Source organism: Megalobrama amblycephala, linkage group LG18, assembly GCF_018812025.1.
Source record: "Megalobrama amblycephala isolate DHTTF-2021 linkage group LG18, ASM1881202v1, whole genome shotgun sequence".
NCBI lineage: Eukaryota > Metazoa > Chordata > Actinopteri > Cypriniformes > Xenocyprididae > Megalobrama > Megalobrama amblycephala.
In genome coordinates, this window is record NC_063061.1 from 33,618,645 (window position 1) to 33,644,103 (window position 25,459).

Sequence of the window (25,459 nt, forward strand, 5' to 3'; positions counted from 1 at the left end):
GTTTTCCTACCCATTTGACAAAATGGAAAACAAAAGTACCCCTTTAAAGTGACGTGACGTGTAGCTAAGTATGGTGTCCCATACTCATAATTTGTGCTCTGCATTTCACCCACCCAAGTGCACACACACAGCAGTGAGTATTGAACAGACACACACACCCGGAGCAGTGGGCAGCCATTTTATTTCACCCAGGGAGTAACTAGTGGTTAGGTGTCCACACCTACATTTCCTGCTGGTACTGAGGCTCAAACCTGTCACTTTCAGGTTACAAGTCTGACTCTTTAACCATTAGGCTCTATCCCAATCAATGTAGATAGAAATTTGACCCCAACGTGATTTGAAGGCCACTCACAGTCTGCTATGGATATGCTGTGCTTGACCAGAGTCAAATACCACCTTGCTTTAGTAGCAAATAATTCTTGGCAAACTTTTAGTCATAATGGTGTCGCTGACTTGTTATAGTTCCCAATAAATTTCTATCCCAATCAATCTATAGAAATTTGACCCTGACGTGATTTGAAGGTATTATTCATGTCTAAAAGTTGAGTGGTTTTAATATGAAAGAATAGTTCAAGTCACTAAACCTAAGTATAAGCAATAGTTATTGTGGATATTTTCTTGCTAATGACCTCTACTTTGCTGATGAATCAATAGATCATCTTTATGGGGATGGTAATGGAATTAATTGCTTTTCTTGGAAACAGGAAACAAAATTAATTTCCTTCCCAGTTAAGAAGTAAACCAACAGAAGCAGTAGGCTTATCTGGTTACATTAGATTAACTTATTACAAATTAGCAACTCAAGTTGCAACAAATTAGCAACAAATTAGCAACAGATTTTGCAATGAAGTTTGCAAGTTTCCAAAGAAAAAAAGGGTTCTATTTAAAATCCGGTCTTTTTTTATGGTGCTTAGTAAGATATTTTGTGGGATGACACTTCTGTCGTATTGATCAGAATTAATTCATCTATTCAGGTCTGCAGTGTCAGTGCTGACTGCAAACTGGTGGTTAATCTCTGATCTCGTGATCAGAATGAGCTCTTTCACACTGTACTGGATCAGTACTCATCAGTCATGTCAGCTAATCGGTACACTACAGTCAGGGAGACACATGGGAATGAAATGAAAACATCCCAGACTAGAGTGAAACGTCTATAATAGGCCTCACAGGAGAATTCCTGCTTTATTCCTTCTTACTTCATATATGACATAAATTTATACTGTCATAGTTGACCCAGAGGAGGTGCGGCTTTATCTTTGGAGAATAATGGAGGCCAGTTATTGGCATCATAGGGGTTAAATGCTTTTCCCTTGAGATTGATAAGAGTTTTATCACTCTTCTGTAGTGCATGTGTTTGTGTGTGTGTATCTGTGAGTTATAGCTGTACAAGAGATTATGAACCCTTGAATCATGCTTAAATCAGTCCAAAGTCAGCATGCTGCAGGATGTTTGTGGTAGACAGCAAATGATCAATGGGGGGAAACTACACTTGTTTTCTGGGAAGTAAAAAAAGAATACAATTAGACTCGACATGAACTTTAGCAGGTGCTTACAATCATGAAATTGAGCCCTGAGCTGGTTTTGTGACTAATACTGGAAAATCTCATGTAGGAATATTAATTTCCTCAGACTCAACTTTCCTGGGGTATTAATCATGTAATTTATCCCATTTGTCCAAGCATGAGCTCAATAATGGTTATTTTCAGAAAGAACGCTATTATAAAACATTTTGGCTCTGTAGTGTTCTTGAGTTGCTATAATGGTCCTTTTAAGATTGTCATTATTGGTTCTTCAGATAAATGTTTTGGTTTCTAGGTTCTTTGAAGCATCAATACATAGATGAAACTGGAGAATTAGAGAATAATGTTTATTTGTGGAGCTTAAAGGTTTAGTTCAGCCAAAAATGAAAATTCTGCCATTAATTACTCACCCTCATGTCGTTCCATCCCTGTAAGACTTTCGTTCATCTTTGAAACATAAATGGAGATCTTTTTAATGAAATCTGAGAGCTTTCTGTCCCTCTATTGACAGCTACCACTTTCCCCAGAAAGGTATTAAAGACATCATAAAAGTAATCCATGTGTCCCCAGTGGTTTGTGTTCCGAAGATGAATGAAAGTCTTACAGGTTTGGAACGTAAAGTTTCTCAGGGGAACGCAAAAGTTTTTGCAAGGGAACGCAAAGCATTTGCTAGAGAACGCAAAAGCTTTGACATATAATTTTTCCTCCTATCTCATGTTTTTTTTCCCTTCATCATGTCCCTTTAGGGGCTCTGTAGGAACGACATGAGGTTGAGTTATTAATGACACAGTTTTCATTTTTGGGTGAACTAACCCTTTGAAGTTCTACTAAAAACCATTGTAAAACTGCTTTTTAAGAGTGTATACCTGCATTTTATTGATTAACATTGTTCAAAATTCTATTTGAAAGGTTCATTTGATTAAAATGCATGTCTGTACTTGTTTGGAGGTGTTTGTTCATAAACATGTAATAATTTCCAGGTGTTTTAGTCACTTAATTGATCCAATTTCTTCACTCAAAAGCTTTAGTGTATTTTGCATGGATTTAATGTTTTTTCTTAGCAAAATCCCTCTTAAAAACATTTGGCTCCTTGAGATGCTATATGGTTTTTTGGAGATCATTATAGGTGTCATTATAGGTTCTTCAGATCAGTGTTTTAGTTTGTGGCTTCTTTGAAGCATGAGTATATAGATGAAACGAGAATTCGATAATAAAAGTTCTTTGTGGATCTTAAAGTTCTACTAAAACACTGTAAAACCACTTTTTAAGACTGCATGCCTGCGTTTTTATTGGTTTTGTGAACATTGTTCAAAATTTTAGATTTACAACTCTGTATGAAAGTTTCAGTTGATTAAAATGCATGGCTGTATTTGTTTGGAGGTGTTTTTCTTAAACAGAGAGTAATTCTTGGATGGAAACAGGCAAAAGCAGAGGAGATCCTCGTCCTGCCTTATTTGGTGCTCTGGATTTCGGGTCTTGAGTAATGTCCTCTGTTGCCCGACTCCAATCTCTCTCTCTCTAGCCTCTCAGAAAAACAACACAAAATATCTAGATAGTTTGTGGATTCGCTGCTGCCATGACAATGAAATCCCGGATCCCCTGCACTCCTGCGTTTGTGTATACCTGTTATGTTCAACTGCATAAACAGGAATTGATTACAATGATGTTTTCTGCTTGAAAACAGATGTTTCCAAAGCATGAGGATCTGTGTACACTGTACATCCAATCCGACTCAAGTGTAATTTAGAATTGCATACCAAAGCAAATTCAGATCACGTAATTTACATTCAGATTAAATAAACCCTTTGCCTGCATCCAAATTTGCATTCTGTTCATCCTAAATAGCATGCAAGATTAGGGTTAATGCATCCCAAATCAGTGTATTGAAATCAGTATGTCAAAGTTGCCTAGAATATGTACTGTTTCTGTGTACTGCATTTGTGTGGATGATTTATGGGTCAGACATTTAGTGATAGACTGAAATATTGGCTGAGATTTATCCATTTAGAGATGATTAAAATGTTTAAATTAAAAGTTAAGAATTAATAAATTTTATCTAGATGCAAATGCAAAAAGTACAACCTATGGTATGAATACAACACCAGCGAAGTACATACTTACAATATGGAGAATAGTTTGTGATTTGGGATGCAACCTTATAACTTTTTATTGTCAAAGCCAGACTGAAGAAACCTGGACTTGTCTCAACAGGAGACATAGTTCATCCGTCTGAGGTTTATGTCTTAAGTCCCGAGAACGTGAGCTAAACATACTGCTGCGGTTTGGCCCATGTTGTCTGATGTAGCTCTTTTGTGCAGTAATGTGTGTTGCGCTGAATAGCGCGCTGTAGAGCAGTGTCTTGTTTTCAATGGTGAGTAGTGTGTTGTGTGTCGTAGTGAGCTGTGAAGTGTGTTGTGCTGAATAGTGAGCAGGACGCAAACAACAGCCACGACCCTTCACTTCCCATTTAAGAGCTTGTCACCATTACCACGGCAACAATACAGCCCCGGAGCGGCGCAGTTAAGACGCCCGGACCAAATGGGAGATAAGGAGGAAGGATGAAGAGGAGCTATAGGCCTTGAGAGCTGCTCTTATCTGAAAAGAGAGACAGAAGAGTATACAGAGGGACAGTGATGGAAGAAAGGGTGAGAGGGAGAGATAGAGCGAAGTCTCAGGGCTTATGGGTGGTGTAAATGTCACCAATGGGCTTCTTTCAGCGCCTCGCACTCAGATCTTCTCTTGTGTGTGGCAGTGTCAACACCAGTAACTGGGGTTGATGAAACTGCCAGGCTGTATCCTAATCTGCATGCTATCCGTCCTAAATAGTATGCAAGATTAAAAATGTAAGTGCACTGTTTTTTTTTAATGCCTTTTAGAAAAATATACTGCTTGTGGCATTCTCTTTGTTTCATTTTTTCAATGTATGAAGCTAAAGGCCTTCTGAAGTGAATCAGTGGGGTTTTGTAAGAAAAATATCCATATTTTAAACTAAAGCTTCCAGCAGACGACCATATGCATACTGCGCAAGTCGCGCAAGTAACCCTTGACGCGACGTATGACACAGGATGTAGTATTGTAAGCTATTACGGCTCTTGCGGATCAAACAAATTGAGCTGGCCAACAAACTCAAGCTCTTCTTCTCTTATATCGAAATCCTCCAACATTTCTATTTAAAATTTCTCATTTTAGACTTTCCATTTGTGACTGGTGATTTATTTTGCTGTATTCTCTGTGCGTGCGTCAGGTCAGAGGTCACGCTTCCACCATTATTCGATTTGCATAGACCGTCTGGCGGAAGCCAGTTATTTTAGTTTATTAAGATTTAAATATGGACATTTTTCTTACAAAAACCCATCGCTTCGCTTCAGAAGGCCTTTATTAACCCTCTGGAGTTGTATGGATTACTTTTATGATGGATGGATGGGCTTTTTTGGGCTTCAAAATCAGGAGGATATTTTTTAATATAACTCTGATTGTGTTTGTTTGAAAGAAGATAGTCATATACACCTAGGATGGCTTGAGGGTGAGTAAATCATGGGATCATTTTCATTTTCACTTTAGATAGATGTCAAAGTAGCTTCCTTAACACTGATACTGCCTGCTGTAAAAATAGTATGAGTAGAATGCCATTCTGAATAATTATACGCAAGGCTTGTGTCTTATTCCAAACATTTCTCTTCTCTCTTACCCCCCACACTGTTCTTACCCCTTCATCTCCTTGAGAGCAGGCAAATACAGGGCAGGATAAAGCCCAGGCCTCTGGCAAAGACCCAACACAGAGAGAGAGCGGAATGTCAGCTACGGAATTCGCGAGAGCCTCACTAGCCTGGAAAACAACAAAAGAAGAGAGATGATCAAAAAAACCCTACATTGCAATTCCAACCGTACTTTATGTAGTCTTGAATACTGATTCAGCTTCTTCTGTGGAGCTGCTCTTTTATTCGTCCGTCTCAGAATGCGGCGTGTTGTTTACAGTGTGGCGGCAATAGAAGACGAGCTAAGAGCGACCTAAACCCCAGGAAGTCGGGGGGTTAAAATAAGGTTAAGAGAATTAGACGCTTTGTTCAGTTACATATTAATGGATTCATTGTCACTGGCTTGGCAGCACATCCACAATTAAACACTCCTATTCACGGCCCTGAGGCCGAGTGTTAAGTAAATCTCCGCTAGCCGTCTTTTCTTTGAGTCGCCCGGCTTTACACTCAATAACCGGTGAAAGGGAAGACATGCTTGCTCGTACGATTATTCCGAATATGTCCTGATTTGAATACCACACGGAAGTGGCTCACGGTGGGCTTTTGAGAGTGAGCGCCGTCAGGAAAGGGCCAAACTAAAGACAGGTTTTAACAGGAAACGACAGACAATTGAAGACACTTCCCAAATCCGTGTGTTTAGAAGGAGAATGAAATGTGAGTTTGTACTGCGTGTTATCTTTGAAAGGGCTTCCTGAAGGACTAATTTTGTTTGGCACTGATCTGTCTGCAGTTAAGGAATGCTAACAATAAACCAGAGGTTGAATCTTATTCTCTGTTATAATTTGTTTGGCTACCCACCTGTAAGTTTAGTTGTCAATCATTGAGCAGGCACTTTTTTCCCCAAAGCAATTTACAGTAGCTTAAAGTTGTTTGTAAAGCCGAATTATAATGTGGCGATATCCAACAGGTCATGCGTCTAGGCTGTTAACACAAAGTTTGCATGTTATTTTAGTATTATTTAATAATATTTTGAATGAGCTTTTATTTGTATATTCAATTTGAATGTTAAAGTTTTAGTCATTTTGTTGCATGCTTTTCAGTTTTCAGTTAATAATAAGACTTTTCCCAAATAGGCATGACCCAGGAACTAAAAAGATACCCATTGTTGCTGTCAGGCGGAAAGGCGTAATATTTATTTTTTTCATAGATTATTACTATTGGTCACCTTTTACATCTCTCTGTGGGTTTTGCAAATAGTTTTTGAGAAATTTCTCGCCATGTGTTACTATCCATGTAAACAACTTTGTATTCATTCATTGTAGAGTTGTACAAATGAGGGTACTTTCTAACCTCTTCACACAATCTGTCGTCTATGTAGGCCCCAATTTTCGCTGTAGCTTGCATGTGTTCCAGTCTGTTTTTCAGTTTTTCTTTGACTACCTTGTGAATCGACGCCCCCAGGGCACAGTTGCCACCTTGTGGATAAACTAATTATTGTGAAAAAAACTGAGCGCCTACATGGCCACAGTAAACTTTATAACCTGTAAGTTGATGAAAATGCAATGCTTACTGCCTCGGATGTGGCCGATCTAATGATTGACAAAACAAATATGTCTGACATTCACTAGTGAAAAACCTTGTAACTCCCTTTAAGCTTGATTTTGGTCAAATATTAATAATATCATGACAATAATAATATAATGAAATATATAATGCAAGTGTCTAAAAACACAATATCAACTTTGACAACTCAGTAATTAATTAAAAAAATACAATATAATTTCCTGAAATGTAGCGGTTTTGGACATGCAACGTCATGCAGCTTTTAAAGAGAGTCAGAAACATTGTAATTTCAAGTTACACTAACAAAAGTATTGATGAAACTGTGTTCAGTAGGGACTTTATATGACTTCCTATTTCAATTTAACTTCCTGTAAAGCTGCTTTGAACAATGTGTATTGTGAAAAATGGTACACAAATAAATATGACTTGACATTGAATTTAAGTGCTGTATTTGAATAATAATAAGGTGCATGACAGAACTAGCAAAGCTAATGACTCATCGTTTGTGGTTTGCATTATGCAAACAATTGTTTCGACTACTGCCGTATTGTTCCATATTGTTTTGCTAACAGAGATGGAAAAATTTGATTTTGCCAACAAGGATGAGTTTCTACATCTTTGTTGATCCCGGAACTATTCGGATTTTATAACCGAGATTAGGCTTAGGGCTTTTATTTTAACATTTTTCTTTTTGATTTAGTTTAAATTTTAGTAATTTTGTTATGTGTTTTTGTCATTTTATTATTAGGTTTATTTAAAATATTTCTATCTAGCTTTATATTTTAGTTTAAGTTTTAGTAATTTTTTATTATGTGCTTTTGTCATTTTTATTAGTATTTTATAATATCATTTTAGTTTTAATTTTAGTGATTTTTAGTACATAAACTATATAAACTTTGAAAAACTTTTGTTTTTTCATATATTTACAATTTATTTTATTCCATTTAATTTTTTTAAATTAATCACTCCCCCCCCCCCCCCTAAAATTTATTCTATATATTTTTTCTATTTTTCTAGTTTTAGTTTTAGTTGACAACAACACTGGACAGAAACCATAAAAATATGTTGGTCTTTTGTTGAACACATTCACTGCACAGTTTTCCAGCAAGACTCTTAAACCAAAATATAAATGGCATTCAATTCATGTAAAATTTATTTACAAAGAAAGTCTAAAGAGTGTTAGTTCTAGAAACTCCACTTCTTTGACCCAAGTCACAATTTAGGTAATTGAACCGCAGACCATTCCTCTGAATTGCTATCGTCACATATACATAAATACATCGCATTCCAAGGGGAATATTTCATGGTCACACCACAGGACTTTTCTTTAGAGTATTGTAAATCCGTTGTCAGAATAATTAAGCGTGAAACACCAAGTAACTGCTTTCAAGAATTCAAGAAAAGAGTGCATTAACCGATCTTATCTAACCAATTCTGTCTTTCTTTCTCAACAGTGAGATGCTACTTGGGATTTACAGAGGTTTCTTTGTGGTTGACTTATCTAAACATTACATTTCCTGCACATGAATAATGCCTTGTGCTCTTTGTATTGTTTGGGAGCAGTAAAAGAGTGAATGGAGTCCTCTCAGGTGCACAAAGACATTATTTTGTCTGGATGCTGCTGAGCTTTTTGTAACGTGGGACTCCATCTGACCAGTATGAGAGATTGTGTGACCAAAATATTAGTGTCTAGAGACTCTGTGAATGTGTAGGCATAAAGGTCCAAAGAAAACATTCTTAGGATTCTGGGCGGGTTTTACTGGGGGCTCTGCACGTCCGTGAGCATGCATGTGTTTTTAATTTTGTTCATAGAGCCCTCGTAGCCTCTATCTGTTACCGCACAGAGCACTCAGTCTGTTTGTGTGTGTTTTCTTTACATCCCACAGGTAGAGGAGGGCGGGAAGGCATCTCTGTTGCAGCACCCCCTGCAGGTGGGAGATGAGGTGGTCATAATTAATGAGGTGGAGTTGAGTGGATGGAGGCAGGAGGCCATATCACTCGTTAAAGGATCTTACAAAACACTGCGACTCACAGTGCGGAGGTAAGACCGAAAGCAGTCCCATAATGCTCTGGGGCTGTTATTTGATTTATGTACACTAGCGATCAAAAGTTTGGGACTGTGAGATTTTTTTTAATGTTTTTGAAAAAAGTCTCATGTTTATCAAGGCTACATTTAGTTCACAATTTATTTCTGTGATCAAAGCTGAATTTTCAGCATCGTTACTCCAGTCTTCAGTGTCACATGATCCTTCAGAAATCATTCTGATATGTTGATTTGCTGCTTAAGTTTTGTGATGAATACAGATTCTCTGATGAATAGAAAGTTTAAAAAAAATTGTAACATTACAAATGTCTTTACTGTCTCTTTTGACTAATTTAATGCATCCTTGCTGTATTATTAATTTCTTTAAACAAAATATTAAAAAATCTTACTTAACCCAAAACTTTTGAATGGTTGTGTATTGGAAGATTGTTTTCTGTACATTTAGGTCCTTAAAATAGTTTATTGACAGCATAGCAGAGCTGTAGATCCTGAAATAGCTTTTTTTGGTTGATCATTTCCCAACACTCTTTGTTAGTGAAATTCTTTCCTCATTCTCTCTGGTCATGAGCTTTGCTCCAACTTCATGACCATTGGTTTATAAATCATATAGTTCCTGCTCTAAAATCAGTCTGGATGACATTTGATGCCATTATAAAATATAAAAGAACATCAGTTGAATGCTGCAATTAACCATACCCAGACAGCAACATAATGTGGCCCAGATCCGGCCCACATCTGATACATGTGGATTACACGCGGACCAGATGTGGGCCGGATCTGAGCCGACATTATGTTGCTGTCAGGGTACAGTTTACATAAATCATAAAGTAGATTTTTTACATTTTTTGATGGTGCTTGTCCATGCAAAACTGATTCCCCCAAAGCTAGAATGATGTGAGTATTTGCAATATAATTGTTTGCAGCACATTTCTACGATGTTGGAGGTGGTCAGTGTGTTGCTAAGGTAGTTAATAGGTTGCTTAGTAACTATTTATAATATTTCTGTTGCAATAGAAACACCTCTTTACAGTGTTAAATCACTGTAACATGCAGCCTCTGGTGGCTTATTGCTTTTATTAGAAGTCTAGAGTCAAAAGTTTGGGTCAGTAATTTTTTTTGGGGGGGGAATTAATAAATACTTATATTAAGCAAGGATGCATTAAATAATATTTTGTTTGTACTTTATTTTTGATAAAATAAATGCAGCCTTGGTGAGCATAAGATACTTTTTTCAAAACATTAAAAAATCTCATCAACCCCAAACTTGAATGGGAGTGTATATATTAGAGATGTGTCACAATTGCTGTAATATATACATATGCAGTCAAACAAAAATTCAGACACCTTGAACATTTCATTCATTAATACAGTTTAAATCACTCTAGTTTAAAAACATGTTAATGAAATATGACAAGATCTCAGAGTTAAACTGTGTCAGAAAAAAATAATCTTAATTAAAGCTGCAAGCAGCATTTACCGGGGTTCAAGCATTTAAGGCCTTTAAGCATATAAAAAGTTATTATATTTTATTCAGCAAGCATGTAAACGCTTGATCTCATAGATGGAAAAGACCATTTACAGCCAATACAGGCAATTCAGTGAGGAAAAACATGTTTTTTGACAGTCTATTGCCCGATCTCCACCAATTTTTTGGGGTGTCCTCAGAGTGTGTCCTTACATATGTGAGGCAAAGTTGTTCAGCATGAGGAGATCTATCAAATGATATGCATATTTTGTGGTTTTATGAAACAATTACAATAGGGTTTCAGCACTACATGCTTGAACCCCTAATTATGTCGGAGTGTGTCCTTACATATGTGTGCCAATTTTGGTGAAAATATCTCATTTCGTTTTGAAGTTATAGCCATTTTAGTAAAAGTCGCTCCGCCCACATTGCATGTTTTGGCGCCCCTTAGCAACTGTGAATCAAAATTTCAATATTCTCTCGATGATTATTGATATATAGACTCCAAAGAACATTTCTGCACTGGTTTGGTTCTGATTGGGCGAAAAACCTAGGACTAGTTTGCAAAAGTAGGTTTTTCACATATTTGCGAATAATTTATGAACGATTTCATTGACAGCATTGGTTCTTGAGGCAAAGTTGTTCAGCATGAGGAGATCTATCAAATGATATGCATATTTTGTGGTTTTATGAAACACCACGTGATTACTGAGGCGTAAAATCTCATTAGCGCCAACTTGTGGCCGATTTCTTTCAAAATTCTTACAGTCCTCTAGGTCCATGAGTCAAACATGCCCATCAAGTTTCGTTCCGATCAGCCTCCCTTAACCTTGTCTAATAGGTGCTCAAACTTCATTGGCTGATGGCGGCCATGTTTTTTAAGATACGCCAATGTCCTCATAGAACATCATGCCCCCTTGGACCAAGACACTGCATGCCAAATTTCAAGTCAATCGGACTAACGGTTGCATAGTTACAGCTGTTTTCATGTTTTTTTTGTGTGTTATAGCACCACCTAGTATCCAATCGACGCAATTTTTTTTATCGTGACCAAAGATTGAGCTCTTACACATGTGTACCATGTTTGGTGCAAATATCTCATTTCCTTCTGGAGTTATAGCCATTTTAGTAAAAGTGGCTCCGCCGACATTGCATGTTTTTGCGCCCCTTAGCGACTCTGAATCAAAATTTCAAAATTCTCTCGATAATTATTGATCAGTAGACTCCAGAGAACATTTCTGCACTGGTTTGGTTCCGATCAGGCAAAAAACCTTGGACTAGTAGGTTTTTGACAAAATTCAAAATGGCGGAAATTTTCATTCTGTGACACACGGTTTAGGAGTTATGAGCCATTTCGCGCATTTGATTGCTGATTGCTCTGGTTTGATTGTATATATATACAGTATCCTCCCTAAGTATTGGAGCAGTAAAATTGCTCTGTTTGCTATAGAGTAAAGAAATCTGTAAATATGATTAAAAGATGAATATGAGACAAAAATATAGAATGTACCATTCAATATTTTTCTGTTTCAACACATACATGTTTTACCCACATAGACTGCAACGTTATTACCACTTTCAAGGCCCAGAAAGGTAGCAAGACATCATTAAAATAGTCCATGTGACTACAGCGGTTCAACCTTAATGTTATGAAGCAAGGAGAATACTTTTTGTGTGCAAAAAACAAACAAAAATAACGACTTTATTCAACAATTTCTTCTCTTACGTGTGAGCCTCTGATGCTGTTGATGTAGTAAACACAGTGCAGTGCACGACAGAAATAAAAATTTGAATACAGTTTCGAATGTTGGATTACTCTTATATGTATGACCAAAAATGATTAAATGCAAGTGATCACACCGATGTCACCATGTCATGTAAATACTCTTTTAAACATTTACTGTTTTTTTTTTTTTTCCACAGCAAAGAGAGCAATTTTGTCTTTACTGTCCCAATACTTATGGAGGGCAACTTTTTTTTTTTTTTTTTTACGCTGGTGCTTAGTCATGATCATGACCATATCATTTTTGATAAGAAATGCACACACAGGTCTGTTAAATACATCTAGGTAATTCTCACTTAAAGGGATAGTTCACCCATTTACTCATTTACTCACCCTCAAGTTGTTCCAAACCTATATGAATTTCTTTCTTCTGTTGAACATACACACAAAAAATATATATTTTGCAAAAAATACTATGGAAGTCAATGAGTCCCGTCAACTGTATGGTTACCAACATTCTTTCTTTTGTGTTCAACAAAAGAAAGAAACTCATACAGTTTTGGAACAACATGAGGGTGAGTAAATAATGACAACATTTTCATTTTTGGGTGAACTTTCCCTTTGAATAGTTTTATCAATCAGTACTTTTGCTTAGTTTGTATGCGATCATGCTTTAGCATGTTGGTCCTGCAGTCTTGCACAAACTAGTCTGGCACTGCCGTTATCAATATTACTGCAGCAGGGTGGACGTGTTTAACACCACTAAAAATAGAAAACACTTTCCTTCTGATAAATACAGGCATACAGTTCTAATGCTGTCTTACTTTTTGCTGTCATAAGATTACTGGCCTGTTAACCCAATTAAAAAGCACATGAACGATGATTGACTCGTGATACGGGCTTGAAGTACAGGTGAAACTGGCAGGTGTAGAGCATTGTCATGGTGACAGGTGGATGTGTATTGTGAGGCCTCTAGGGGGCGGGACTGAGCAGAGTTAGTCTCCTGAGAGAGTTCACACACGCACACTCAGATATAGGTTACAGAGTACTGGCATCACAGACAACACAAAGACGCCTGTGTTCTCACAGGAGTGAGAAATGCCAGGTGGTTTACAGCATTGCATGTGTTGTGGTTTCATTGCCGGTATACAGTAATCTGTATTAGTTAAGACAAGCAGTTCTGAAGAACTGTTCACTTATGATACAGGATGAATCACACATGATTGTGAAAGCTTGTCCTGCTTCCAGGACTAAATGTGATTGTTTTGACAAAGTATGTATATAAAGGCTGCCGAAGTTACATTTTGATATTCAGTAAATGTTTGGATGATATTTTGAAGAATCTTTCAACTGCTTTTGTCTATATGATGAAAGTTCATGGGGTCCAAAAAACAACATTGGAACACTTTGAATTTCATTGTATAAAAAAAAAAAAAAGTGGTGTAATGGAAAAATCTTGAAAAAATGTTTTTTTTGTTTTTGTTTTTTGGCCAAATACCACTTTCTTTCTTTTTTTCTTTCATTTTTGATTAATCTCATCTTAATTGATTGTTTAATTAATTGCAAAGACATTTAAAATAACTGAAATAATTTTAATTTGCAGTTGCAATTAATAGCATAGATTCAAAACTGGGCTTTATTTATTTATTTATTTATTTATTTATTTTTATTTTATTTTTTTTGGAATGAACAAATTAATTGAGTCAATGTATATAAATAGGCTATGTTTCTGAAAGTATTCTCCTTATTTCAAGAGTGAGTGTGAGTCTTTGGCATGGGGTGACAATGACATCAGACACTGCAATTTACACATTGAGGTGCACACACAAACACACAAACACACACACACAAGGCCCCTCTCAGCCTGGATAATGCGCTTATAATGGGAGGCATTGTGTCACACCTGGTTTTGTGAGGACGGTGTTGGTGTCACGTTTACCCGGACTGACTCCAGATCAGGGGTGAAAGAACATGGGGAAATGCAAAAAGAGAGGGATTGTAATTCTCAGGTACAGAGAGGAAACGAGCTGTTTGGGGGATATTGAGCACAATCTCAAATCACAAAGCTACTATCTGATTGGCTGCCTACGCAATTTCCGTAGTCAAGAGGCACAGGTGTTTTTCAGTGTGGCGAAAAAAAAAAACCTGTATGACTTTATTTCTTCTGTGGAGAACAAAAATATCTAAGTATATATATTTTTTGTGTGTTCTGCAGAAGGAAGAAAGTTATACAGGTTTGGAACAAAGAAAAGTTTCATAGCTGCTACTTTGAGTGTGTTTTGAATCAATCTTTGAAAGAAAAGTTGTGTTTGAGACGCTGGCAAGTAAACTAGGTATATTTGAGCACATTTTGATTGGCTCTTGGGATGATATATCAGTTCTTTAGGAAATGGTGTCATGTTTGTAACTTACAAAGCTGCTACAGTGATTGATTCCAAGGAAGAGCTACATGTATAGTTTTGCCAAAGTCTGAGAGATGCGTGTTGTTGAAGTTTCAAAAGATTTTCAAGTGTGTTTGAAACACTTAGAAACAAGAATTTACCCTTCAGTTTTAAACATCACGTACATACACAAAGGTTTGTGGTCTGTAAGATTTTTTAATGTTTATGTAAGAAGTCTCTTCTGCTCACCAGCTGCATTCATTTATTGAAAAATACAGTAAAAACTGTAATATTGTGAAATATTATTGCAAATTAAAAATTAAATTGTTTTTAATGTTTTAGAATGTAATTTATTCCTGTGATCAAAGCTGAATTTTCTGCAACATTACTCCAGTCTTCAGTGTCACGTGATCCTTCAGAAATCATTCTAATATGATTTGCTGCTCGAGAAACATTTATTATTATTATCAATGTTGAAATCTGCTTTATATTTTTGTGGAAAACACTTTTTTTTTTTTTCAGAATTCTTATGAATAGAAAGCTTTTGTAACATTATAAATGTCTTTGCTGTCACTTTTGATCAATTTAATGCATCCTTGCTGAAGAAAAGTATGAATTTCTTACAAAAAAAAAAAAAAAAACAAATCTTACTGACCCTAAACTTTTGAACAATAGTGTATACAGAATACACAGAGTGTTGTCAGAACAGCTCAGTGGTGGAACAGTCTGATGAAGGAGGATGTTGATTTACATATGAGTCCAGAGGTCAAACATTGGTGGGAAGAAGGGAAAGAAAACACAAAGGAAAGCTGAACATTGCGTGCACACACACACACACACACACACACACACACACACTTTGGTACTCCAGGTTTCCTTCAGTTCCTTTTCTCATGGTCGTTTTCTGTGTTGACTCTGTTAAGCCTTGTGTGATCTCTCTTGCCTGTCAAAGACAGTCAAACCTCAAAGACGGCTCCAACAAGCCTGTCTTAGCCTCAGCAATAGCCTGGCAGGCCCAGCAACAGTTGCCGTGTGGCCTATGACATCATCGCCCCGCAATTCAGGAAGAGTTATAAAAGAGAATGGACTTGAGACTGTGTGTCAGAGGGGGAAGGTGTCTGAGAACGTCAGTTCTCGCTGATGATGAAGTGATGTGCATCTGCCATGGTTTTCCAAGGATAAAAAGATTAGACATTTTCATGAATAGACCAGACTCTATTGGGTCCAAATAAACGTGGAGATCTTTAGTTATGTTCAGCGGAAGCAAGCCTAAAGCCTCTTACAGCTGATTAACAACTTTTAAGAGCGTTGGTTCAAGCTCATGTGAATGCTTGGAGAGATCAGGTTCAGATTAGATGAAGGATTCAGAGGCGTTTGCTGAATCAGCCAGGTATGTAAAACAAACGAATGATTCACAGTGGCAGAAATAACCATTTGGTTAATGTGCTTGTGTTTGGGCTTTGTATGCAAATTTGGAAATGGAATTTGGAATTGAAAAGTTTAATGTTTTCATGTAATCCTGTTCCGGAAGAAAATGTTACTGCACAGATGATACTCTTTCTTTAAGGGGAGGTGTGTAATTTCTGTACCACTATTGGCTAAAATAATGACTGTTTTCAAACAGGTTTCCCTGTCTTTCATTGGTTGGAAAACAAGTAGCAACTCACGGCATTTCTAGAGTGCTGCAGTGATGCTGTACTTTTTAGGCCAACCTGTTAGTTAAAGGTGCCCTAGGATCAGAATTTGAATTTACCTCGGCATAGTTGAATAACAAGAGTTCAGTACATGGAAAAGACATACATTGAGTTTCAAACCCCATTGTTTCCTCCTTCTTATGTAAATCTCATTTGTTTAAAAGACTTCCGGAAAACACTCGGATCTCAACATAACACCGACTGTTATGTAACAGTCGGGATCATTAATATGTATGACCCCAATATTTGCATATGCCAGCTCATGTTCAAGCATTAAACAAGGGCAGAACGTCTGGATGTGCACAGCTGAATCATCAGACTAGGTAAGCAAGCAAGAACAACAGCGAAAAATGGCAGATGGAGCAATAATAACTGACATGATCCATGATATCATGATATTTTTAGTGATATTTGTAAATTGTCTTTCTAAATGTTTCATTAGCATGTTGCTAATATACTGTTAAATGTGGTTAAAGTTACCATCGTTTCTTACTGTATTCACGGAGACGAGAGTCGTTGCTATTTTGATTTTTAAACACGTGCAGTCTGTATAATGCATAAACACAACTTCATTCTTTATAAATCTCTCCAACAGTGTGTAATGTTAGCTTTAGCCACAGAGCATAGCCTCAAATTCACACAGAATCAAACGTAACCATCTAAATAAATACTTTACTCACATAATTCGAAGCATGCATACAGCATGCATGACGAACATCTTGTAAAGATCCATTTGAGGGTTATATTAGCTGTGTGAACTTTGTTTATGTGATGTATATATAGTCGAGAGCTCGTGGGGGCAGAGGGAGCGCATCTCTTAAAGGGGCCGTGCTGAAAAAATCAGTGCATAGTTAATGATGCCCCAAAATAGGCAGTTAAAAAAATTAATTTAAAAAAATCTATTGGGTATTTTGAGCTGAAACTTCACAGACACATTCAGGGGACACCTAGGACTTATATTACATCTTGTAAAAAAACAATCTAGGGCACCTTTAAGCCCTGGGTATACTTCTTCTTTTTTTTTTTTACACGCACAGTCGAACGCACAGCCATGCAGAGAATACTTAATTTGATTCGTACACATACACAGGCGTTCGACGCATGCACAGTTTTGAGCAATCTCTCACCACGAGTTACAAGCCATTAGGGCTGCACGATTATGACAAAATTCATAATTGTCGATTATTCCCTCGAAATTGTAATTGCGATTATTAATCACGATTATTACAATTTACATTGAATGATGTATTGAATAGCTTTATACCATTGTTTGAAGCAACTGCATGCCATATTTTTGTCAACTATACATTGGTTTGGTTTCTTCTTTAAATAATAATAATAAAAAAAGTCAACATATCTATAGTATAATAATAGGGGCTTTTGCATCGGGTTGTTCTTGGAACTTAGATATAGGAACTAGCCACCAGGGTGGATCCCAGAGAACTAATGTTCCCCTAGGGCCTGAAGTGATGTAAACTGCGCTTGTTGTTGTTACTTTTATTTTGACAGCACGGCTGACTTTTATTTTGACGGCGCTGAGAACAGATCAGGCAGATCCTGAGCACATAGTTCTCGCGTTCTCCATCTTCATTAGTTTACGATCTGTTTAACAGTCCTGTCTAATACGTTATTAGATAGAACTGTTATACAAAGTAAGTAGACAGTTTATGAAAAAGTATTAGCTTTTGCCGTGTGGTTGATGCCCAATGTCACTAGCTTAGCAGAAGTACATAATCATGTTTCGCTTGGTCTGCTCAAAGTCGCACTGGATTTTCTCCTTAGTGTAAGGCTGAGAAGAGAGGTCCATCTATCAATGTTTTACATGTTTGTAGAGTTAGTTTGTTGAGTAAATATATAGGCTGTGTACATGGCTTTTTAAAAATGGCGGGTGCTGGTGTTTCGCTTGCGTTTGACATATCAGCGTATTCCTACGTCACTGGTATTCTGTAGTCAATAATTGTATCCCTTAAAGGATTAGTCCACTTTTAAATAAACTTTTCCTGACAATTTACTCACCCGCATGTCATCCAAAATGTTCATGTCTTTCTTTCGTCAGTCGAAAAGAAATTAAGGTTTTTGAGGAAAACCTTCTCCATATAGTGGATTTCAATGGCTACGAACAGATTGAAGGTCAAAATTACAGTTTCAGTGCAGCTTCAAAGGGCTTTAAACGATACCAGACAAGGAATAAGAGTCTTATCTAGTGAAACGATTGGTCATTTTCGAAAAAAAAAATACAACTATTTATGCTTTATAAACACAAAATATCGCCTTGAGTGTACTTCCCGTTTCCGCATTTTCAAAACGCTTACGCTGAATGTCCTACACCTTCCCTATTCTACTTACGGAAAAAACGAAACTGGCGCCGCGTTCGTTCTGTAAGTAGAATAGGGAAGTAGTGTTGTCACGATACCAAAATTTTGACTTCGATACGATACCCAACTTAAATATCACGATACCGATACTTAAACAATACTATGGCAAAAACCTAAAACAGCAGGAAAAGTAAATAAATAACAAATGACAGAACTTCTTTCTTCACCAGTGTGCAGGCTGATAATTCTGGATTTGAGCTTCAATACCATGAAGTTAGAGTTAGATTCAATATATATATTTTTTTTTTTTTTCATGCTCAATAAAATTGTAAATTATTTGCTGTTACACTTTTTTTTTTATACATTTAGGAGTTTTTGACAGTAAGATTATTGTAAAAATTATATTACTGTAAATAATTAGAGCAATGTTATTAAAGCATAAATTGGTTTAAAATAACTGTATATACCCTTCACATATTTATATATTTTTTAATTAATTTTATTTTTGTAACCAGATATATCACTTATTAAACTTAGACTCAATAATACACCTCTTTGCTGAGATCTGCTTGCACAAGTAAAATAAATAAAAAAACACTCATTTAATGTTTGAGAGCATAAACATAATGCTGGTATCACACTAACCTGTCACTCTTTAAATTCTTTGTAGAAATCGGGAAGTTTGATGGCAAGATGCTTTTGACTCCCTTCGCTTACCCTTACCCTTACTCCCTTGTTATTTTGTGGACGGTCTGCAAGAGCACCTGTATTTACAACCATACCTCTCGTTTCGTCACCATAAAAGCCATGGCGCAGTTGAGAGGAATAAACACGCACTCAATGTGCCTCAGAAGCAGCGCGCTGCACGCACACTGCCCCCTGCTGTCGCACTTTAGGAAATACAGCTGGCACTCAAAGTACCGGTACTAATAAAATGAAGAACCGGACCGTTTTTAAAAGCAGGGTATCGCGATACCTTTCTAGTACCGGTATATCGTGCAACACTATAGGGAAGGCGTAGGACATTCAGCGTAAGCGTTTTGAAAATGCGGAAACGGGAAGTACGTTCAAGGCGATATTTCGTGCTTATAAAGCATAAACGGTTGTATTTTTTTTCTAAAATGACTGATGGTTTCGCTAGATAAGACCCTTATTCCTCGTCTGGTATCGTTTAAAGCCCTTTGAAGCTGCACTGAAACTGTAATTTGGACCTTCAACCTGTTGGTAGAAAGACATGAACATCTTGGATGACATGGGGGTGAGTAAATTATCAGGAAAAGTTTATTTAAAAGTGGACTAATCCTTTAAAGCTCATCTTTGATCACCAAAATGACATATTTAAAAAAAAAAATTCTTCATGCCTTAAAATAGCTTGAGTGTAACTCTACACCCTTGCCTCATTTAGTATACGCGGATCAATGAATATGCAAATTAGCTCCGCCTCCACTTGCTCACACAGCTCAGAGATCCACTCACTCAACTCAGTGAGGTAAACGCTGAACAATGGTATCACTCTTAACAACATGGGACACGTAACTGTAATTAATATGCCTTTTGCTTGACTATGTTATCAAACAGCTAATAATATTTTGCTAATGTTACACAAACCATGTTCACATTTGCCATCAGAGTCAGACAGCTGCCTTTTAATAATCAGTACACATACAAATGCTTTGAACAACTCAGAACGTCAGTGGAGAAAGGCATGTAGTTCATCATAACATCGTAATATACATCATACACCCGCCATATTGCTTGATATACACAATTTTTATATCAACAGAAAACTATACTAGGAAAATATAAATTGAAATATCAACTTTGTCTTAGATTTTTCTCCTAAAATTCCTTAGGTGAAGTAAATACAAACAAATTAGACAATTGCTGACATACAGTAGGGGTATAAACTAAAAAGTTGGATGGCATAGCTCAGATAAGCTGAACATTTGTAATTGTGTTCATTCCGACATGACGTGAGCGGCATAATTCTCTTTCTGTGGTTTTGTGTGTGGTCAGTGCAAAGCATCTTGGTTAAGGAGGGTCACTGTTTGTTTGTGAACATTTTAGCTACTGTTTAGAAATACACAAGCCTTTTCTTGTTAGGTTCACAGTCTCTTCTAAACCTCTCTCTGTTTTTTTTTGTTCTCATTCATAACCTGTTTTATGAGGGTGAGAGAGAAATAAAACTTTCTTACTGCTAAAACAGATAGTCAGTCTCAACGTGACACTCAGGAACACTGTAAATATTTAACAATGTCTTGTTAAATGATGCTTATGTGCCAAGAGTCTCCACCTAACACCTGCCTGCTTCTCTCAGTCTCTGCTTTCTCCTCTCTCACCTCATTGGAAGACTAATTACAGGCATAAGAAACACAAGATATGTCCTGAATGGACTACCATATTAGTTTACTTCATAGTGCTCAGTAAATGCTGTATTCTGCCTTCTACATTTTGAAAAAAAAAGTATGTGGAAGATAATGCACTATGCAACAATAAACGCTAGTTTGCTGTCATTTAAACTTGTACTGTATGTTTTATTCAGCAGAGGTGTTTAGTTAGTATCTTGGGATCTTGGGTTTTAACTCTTGGCAGTCTGATTAAATAAGTATGCAGTCTGATCAAAGGCAATCTGATCAAAATAAGTAAAAAATCAGAATGGAAAGTCAGATACAGTGCATTTTGGGAAATTTACCAGTCAATGGTGTAGGAACAATTTTCACTCAGAAACTGCTGGTAAACTTCACAAATAATTACAAAGAAACAGCAAGAAACACGTTGAATTTTAAAGGTGCCCTAGAACGTCTTTTTAAAAGATATAATATAAGTCTAAGGTGTCCCCTGAATGTGTCTGAAGTTTCAGCTCAAAATACCCCATAGATTTTTTTTTTATTCATTTTTTTAACTGCCTATTTTGGGGCATCATTAACTATGCACCGATATATAGGTTGCGGCCCCTTTAATTCTCATGCTCCCCGCCCCCGGAGCTTGCGCTTGCCTTGAACAGCATAAACAAAGTTCACACAGCTAATATAACCCTCAGAATGGATCTTTACAAAGTGTTCGTCATGCAGCATGTCTAATCGCGTAAGTGTGGTATTTATCTGGATGTTTACATTTGATTCTGAATGAGTTTGATAGTGCTCCGTGGCTAAAGCTAACATTACACACTGTTGGAGAGATTTATATAGAATGTGTTTATGAATTATACAGACTGCAAGTGTTTAATAATGAAAATAGCGACGGCTCTCTTGTCTCCGTGAATACAGTAATAAACGATGGTAACTTTAACCACATTTAACAGTACATTAGCAACATGCTAACGAAACATTTAGAAAGACAATTTGAGTTTGAAACTCAGTGTATGTCTTTTCCATCTACTGAACTCTTGTTATTCAACTATGCCGAGGAAAATTCAATATTTAATTCTAGGGCACCTTTAAACATGAAATTTTGGCAGATTGAAATTGCATTTTCTTGTAAAACATTTAAGCACAACTTTGTGTACAACTTACTGTAGCATTGTTGCTTTAAGGTGGATACATTTAGAGGAACAATTTCTTTTCTGAGAGGATTTTAGCTTGCTGACAGTCCAACAGTAAATAATCCTAGCACACTGTCAACATGCTAAAATCCTCTCTAAGATATTGCATCTCTAAATGTAATCACTTTTAAAGGGATAGTTCTCCCAAAAAATGAAAATTATCCCATGATTTACTCGCCCTCAAGCCATCCTAGGTTTATATGACTTTCTTCTTTCTTCTTCATTATAATAAAAATATCCTGGCTCTTCCCAGCTTTATAATGGGAGTGAATAGGACTCGAGATTTTGAAGCCCAAAAAAGTGCATCCATCCATCCATCCTCCAGGGGTTAATAAAGGCCTTCTGAAGTGAAGGGATAAATATGAAGAAAAATATCCATATTTAAAACTTTATAAACTATTATAACTGGCTTTCAGCAATAGGTACGCAAGTCGAGTTCCAGCAGAAGAGTGACCTCTGACCCGATGTATGATGTAGGATGTAGGAGTAGCTAAGCTTAGGTGAGAGTAATGCCTCTCGCAGTTCAAACAAATAGGGCTGGGCAACAAACTCAAGCTCTTCTTCTCTTTATCAAATTCTCCGACATTCCTCTTTAAAAATTCTCATTTTAGACTTCTAATTCGTGACCAGTGTTTTGTTTTCCTCTATCTTCTGTGCTTCCGCGTTGGTCAGTATGTCATACGTCAGGTCAGAGGTCACTCTTCCACTAGAACTAGACTCACATACAGCCATTGCCGGAAGCTAGTTATTGTAGTTTATAAAATTTTAAATATGGATATTTTTCTTACAAAAAACCCATCCCTTCACTTCAGAAAGCCTTTAGGCCTTGAGTTCACCAAAGCATTTTTTCCTGCGACTAGCTTATTTTTTCAATTGTTTTCAATGGGAGTGCCACATTTTTAAAGGTGCCCTCGAATGAAAAATTGAATTTATCTTGGCATTGTTAAATAACAAGAGTTCAGTACATGGAAATGACATACAGTGAGTCTCAAACACCATTGTTTCCTCCTTTTTATATAAATCTCATTTGTTTAAAAGACCTCAGAAGAACAGGCGAATCTCAACATAACACCGACTGTTACGTAACAGTCGGGGTGTACGCCCCCAATATTTGCATATGCCAGCCCACGTTTCCAACATTATAAAAGGCCTTAGACAAGGGCAGCCAGTATTAACGTCTGGATGTGAACAACCAAATCATCAGACTAGGTAAGCAAGCAAGAAATATAGTGAAAAATGGCAGATGGAGCAATAATAACTGACATGATCCATGATAACATGATATTTTTAGTGATATTTTGTAAATTGTCTTTCTAAATGTTTCGTTAGCATGTTGCTAATGTACTGTTAAATGTGGTTAAAGTTACCATCGTTTCTTACTGTATTCACGGAGACAAGAGAGCCGTCGCTATTTTCATTTTTAAACACTTGCAGTCTGTATAATGCATAAACACAACTTCATTCTTTATAAATCTCTCCAACAGTGTAGCATTAGCCGTTAGCCACGGAGCACTATCAAACTCATTCAAAATCAGAAGTAAACAATATAACAGTATACAATACTCACATAATCCGACGCATGCATGCCGCATGCATGACGAACACTTTGTAAAGATCCATTTTGAGGGTTATATTAGCTGTGTAAACTTTGTTAAGGCACTGTTCAAGGCAAGCGCGAACTCTGTGGGCGTGGACCATGGGATTTAAAGGGGCCGCAGCATAAAATCGGCGCGTTTATAATGATGCCCCAAAATAGGCAGTTAAAAAAATTAATAAAAAAAAAAACTATGGGGTATTTTGATCTGAAACTTCACAGACACATTCAGGGGACACCTTAGACTTATATTACATCTTTTAAAAACATAATCTAGGGCACCTTTAAAACGCCAGGAGCGTAACGAGGCACTAAGCATCTGTTTTACGCTGAAGCGTTGAGCACTCTGCGTTTTTTTTTTTTTTTTTTTTTCTGGTCGCTGAGAGTTGAAGAATGTTCAACTTTGGGTAAAACACAGCGCTCATCACTGTCACTTTGTACCCAGCCGTCCAATCACAGTGGAGGGGCGGGACAAATACAACACAGACCAACCACCACATTCTGCTTGTACAACGTCAACAGATGACAAAAACAAGCATAATTTAAAAATAATTTAAAACAAGAGCCAGAGCAAATATTCTACTTTGTATCGACATTTTTTATATAGAAACAGTACAGAAACAAATCTGTGAAATGAGATACTATATCCTAACACTTCCACGGATGATATTCCGTATCATAGCAAGCAAAGCATCTTGACTCTCAATCCAAAAAGGATCGCTGCGCTGCCAAAGCGCTCTCAAGCGCCCACAACTATGCATTTTCAGCTGGCTAAAAATGCTTTGGTGGACACACAGCCTTATAATCCCGTGGAGCCGTATGGATCTCATTTATGATGGATGGATGCACTTTTTTGGGCTTCAAAATCAGAAGCTCTATTCACTACCATTATAAAGCTTGGAAGAGCCAGGATATTTTTTAATATAATTCTGATTGTGTTCATCTGAAAGAAGATAGCCATAAACATCTAGGATGGCTTGAGGGTGAGAAAATCATGGGATAATTTTCATTTCATTCCCTTTAATCTCCAGGCCTAAAATAATTGAAATATCTAGATAAACTCACTACTTAACCTTACTAATTAGAAATTGTTGTTTGTTTGCTATTGCAAATACAGTCATACACTACAAAAATGCTACCTGACTGGTCCAGAGACGTGCAGCTGACTTCCCTGTTTTGTGAAATACAACCAAGGCCTTCAGGAGTGTGTGACATTGATCGTGAGGCCGCGGTAAAGTAGGATTTAATTATGTTCACTCAGTGTTTAATCACACATTTGCACGTGTGCAAGCATGAAGGGTGTGTTATGGTTTAATAAGACATGATGTGGTTGGTGAAGTTCTCCATGACCACACACACGTGTATCTGAAAGGCTTATCGGGACATCTGAACCTTAGCACACACCTGAAACTGATCACATGCTTGTGTGGACCTGGACCTGTTTTATTAGGCTGGTCGGGGCATTAGATACTAGCAGACACCTTTGGTTTGTTTATATCAACACAGGGAAATGGATCAGTATTATTATGGCAGTTATGTTGTATAACTCGTTTCGGTGCGCTCTGCCAGACCACTATACAAATGAGACTGAGATAGGGAAGGAGGGAGAGAGAGACATTGGCTTGTACATTAAACAAACAGTGTTTACTGTGTGGCCTTTTATTTGTCCTGTTGATGAGGCTGTCAGAAACGGTGAGAAATAGAAAGAGTGATGGAGAAAAACTCTAATTGAGCCCAATGGTTGTGGGTTTGCACAAGGCATTGTCTGTTCGTTTGGCTGCAGATTTTATTTTATGAAAATGCTGCTGCTCTTAGGCTTGAAAAGAAATGATTCAAGAAGCAAAAGTAGAACCAGTACATGAAGTAGCATGTCTTTCATGTCTAAGCCAATTTTTCTGCCAGTCGTCACATCTATCTATCTATC

The 25,459-nt window shown here is 37.0% G+C and overlaps 1 protein-coding gene across 1 annotated transcript in view; it reads left to right on the top strand.

Annotated features, from left to right (window-relative positions):
* shroom3 (shroom family member 3) overlaps positions 1-25,459 on the top strand; it is a 73,249-nt gene that overhangs the window by 3,734 nt on the left and 44,056 nt on the right. Inside the window, 1 exon segment of the mRNA XM_048165411.1 lies at positions 8,665-8,819. Within this exon segment, the coding sequence (XP_048021368.1) occupies positions 8,665-8,819 (155 nt within the window).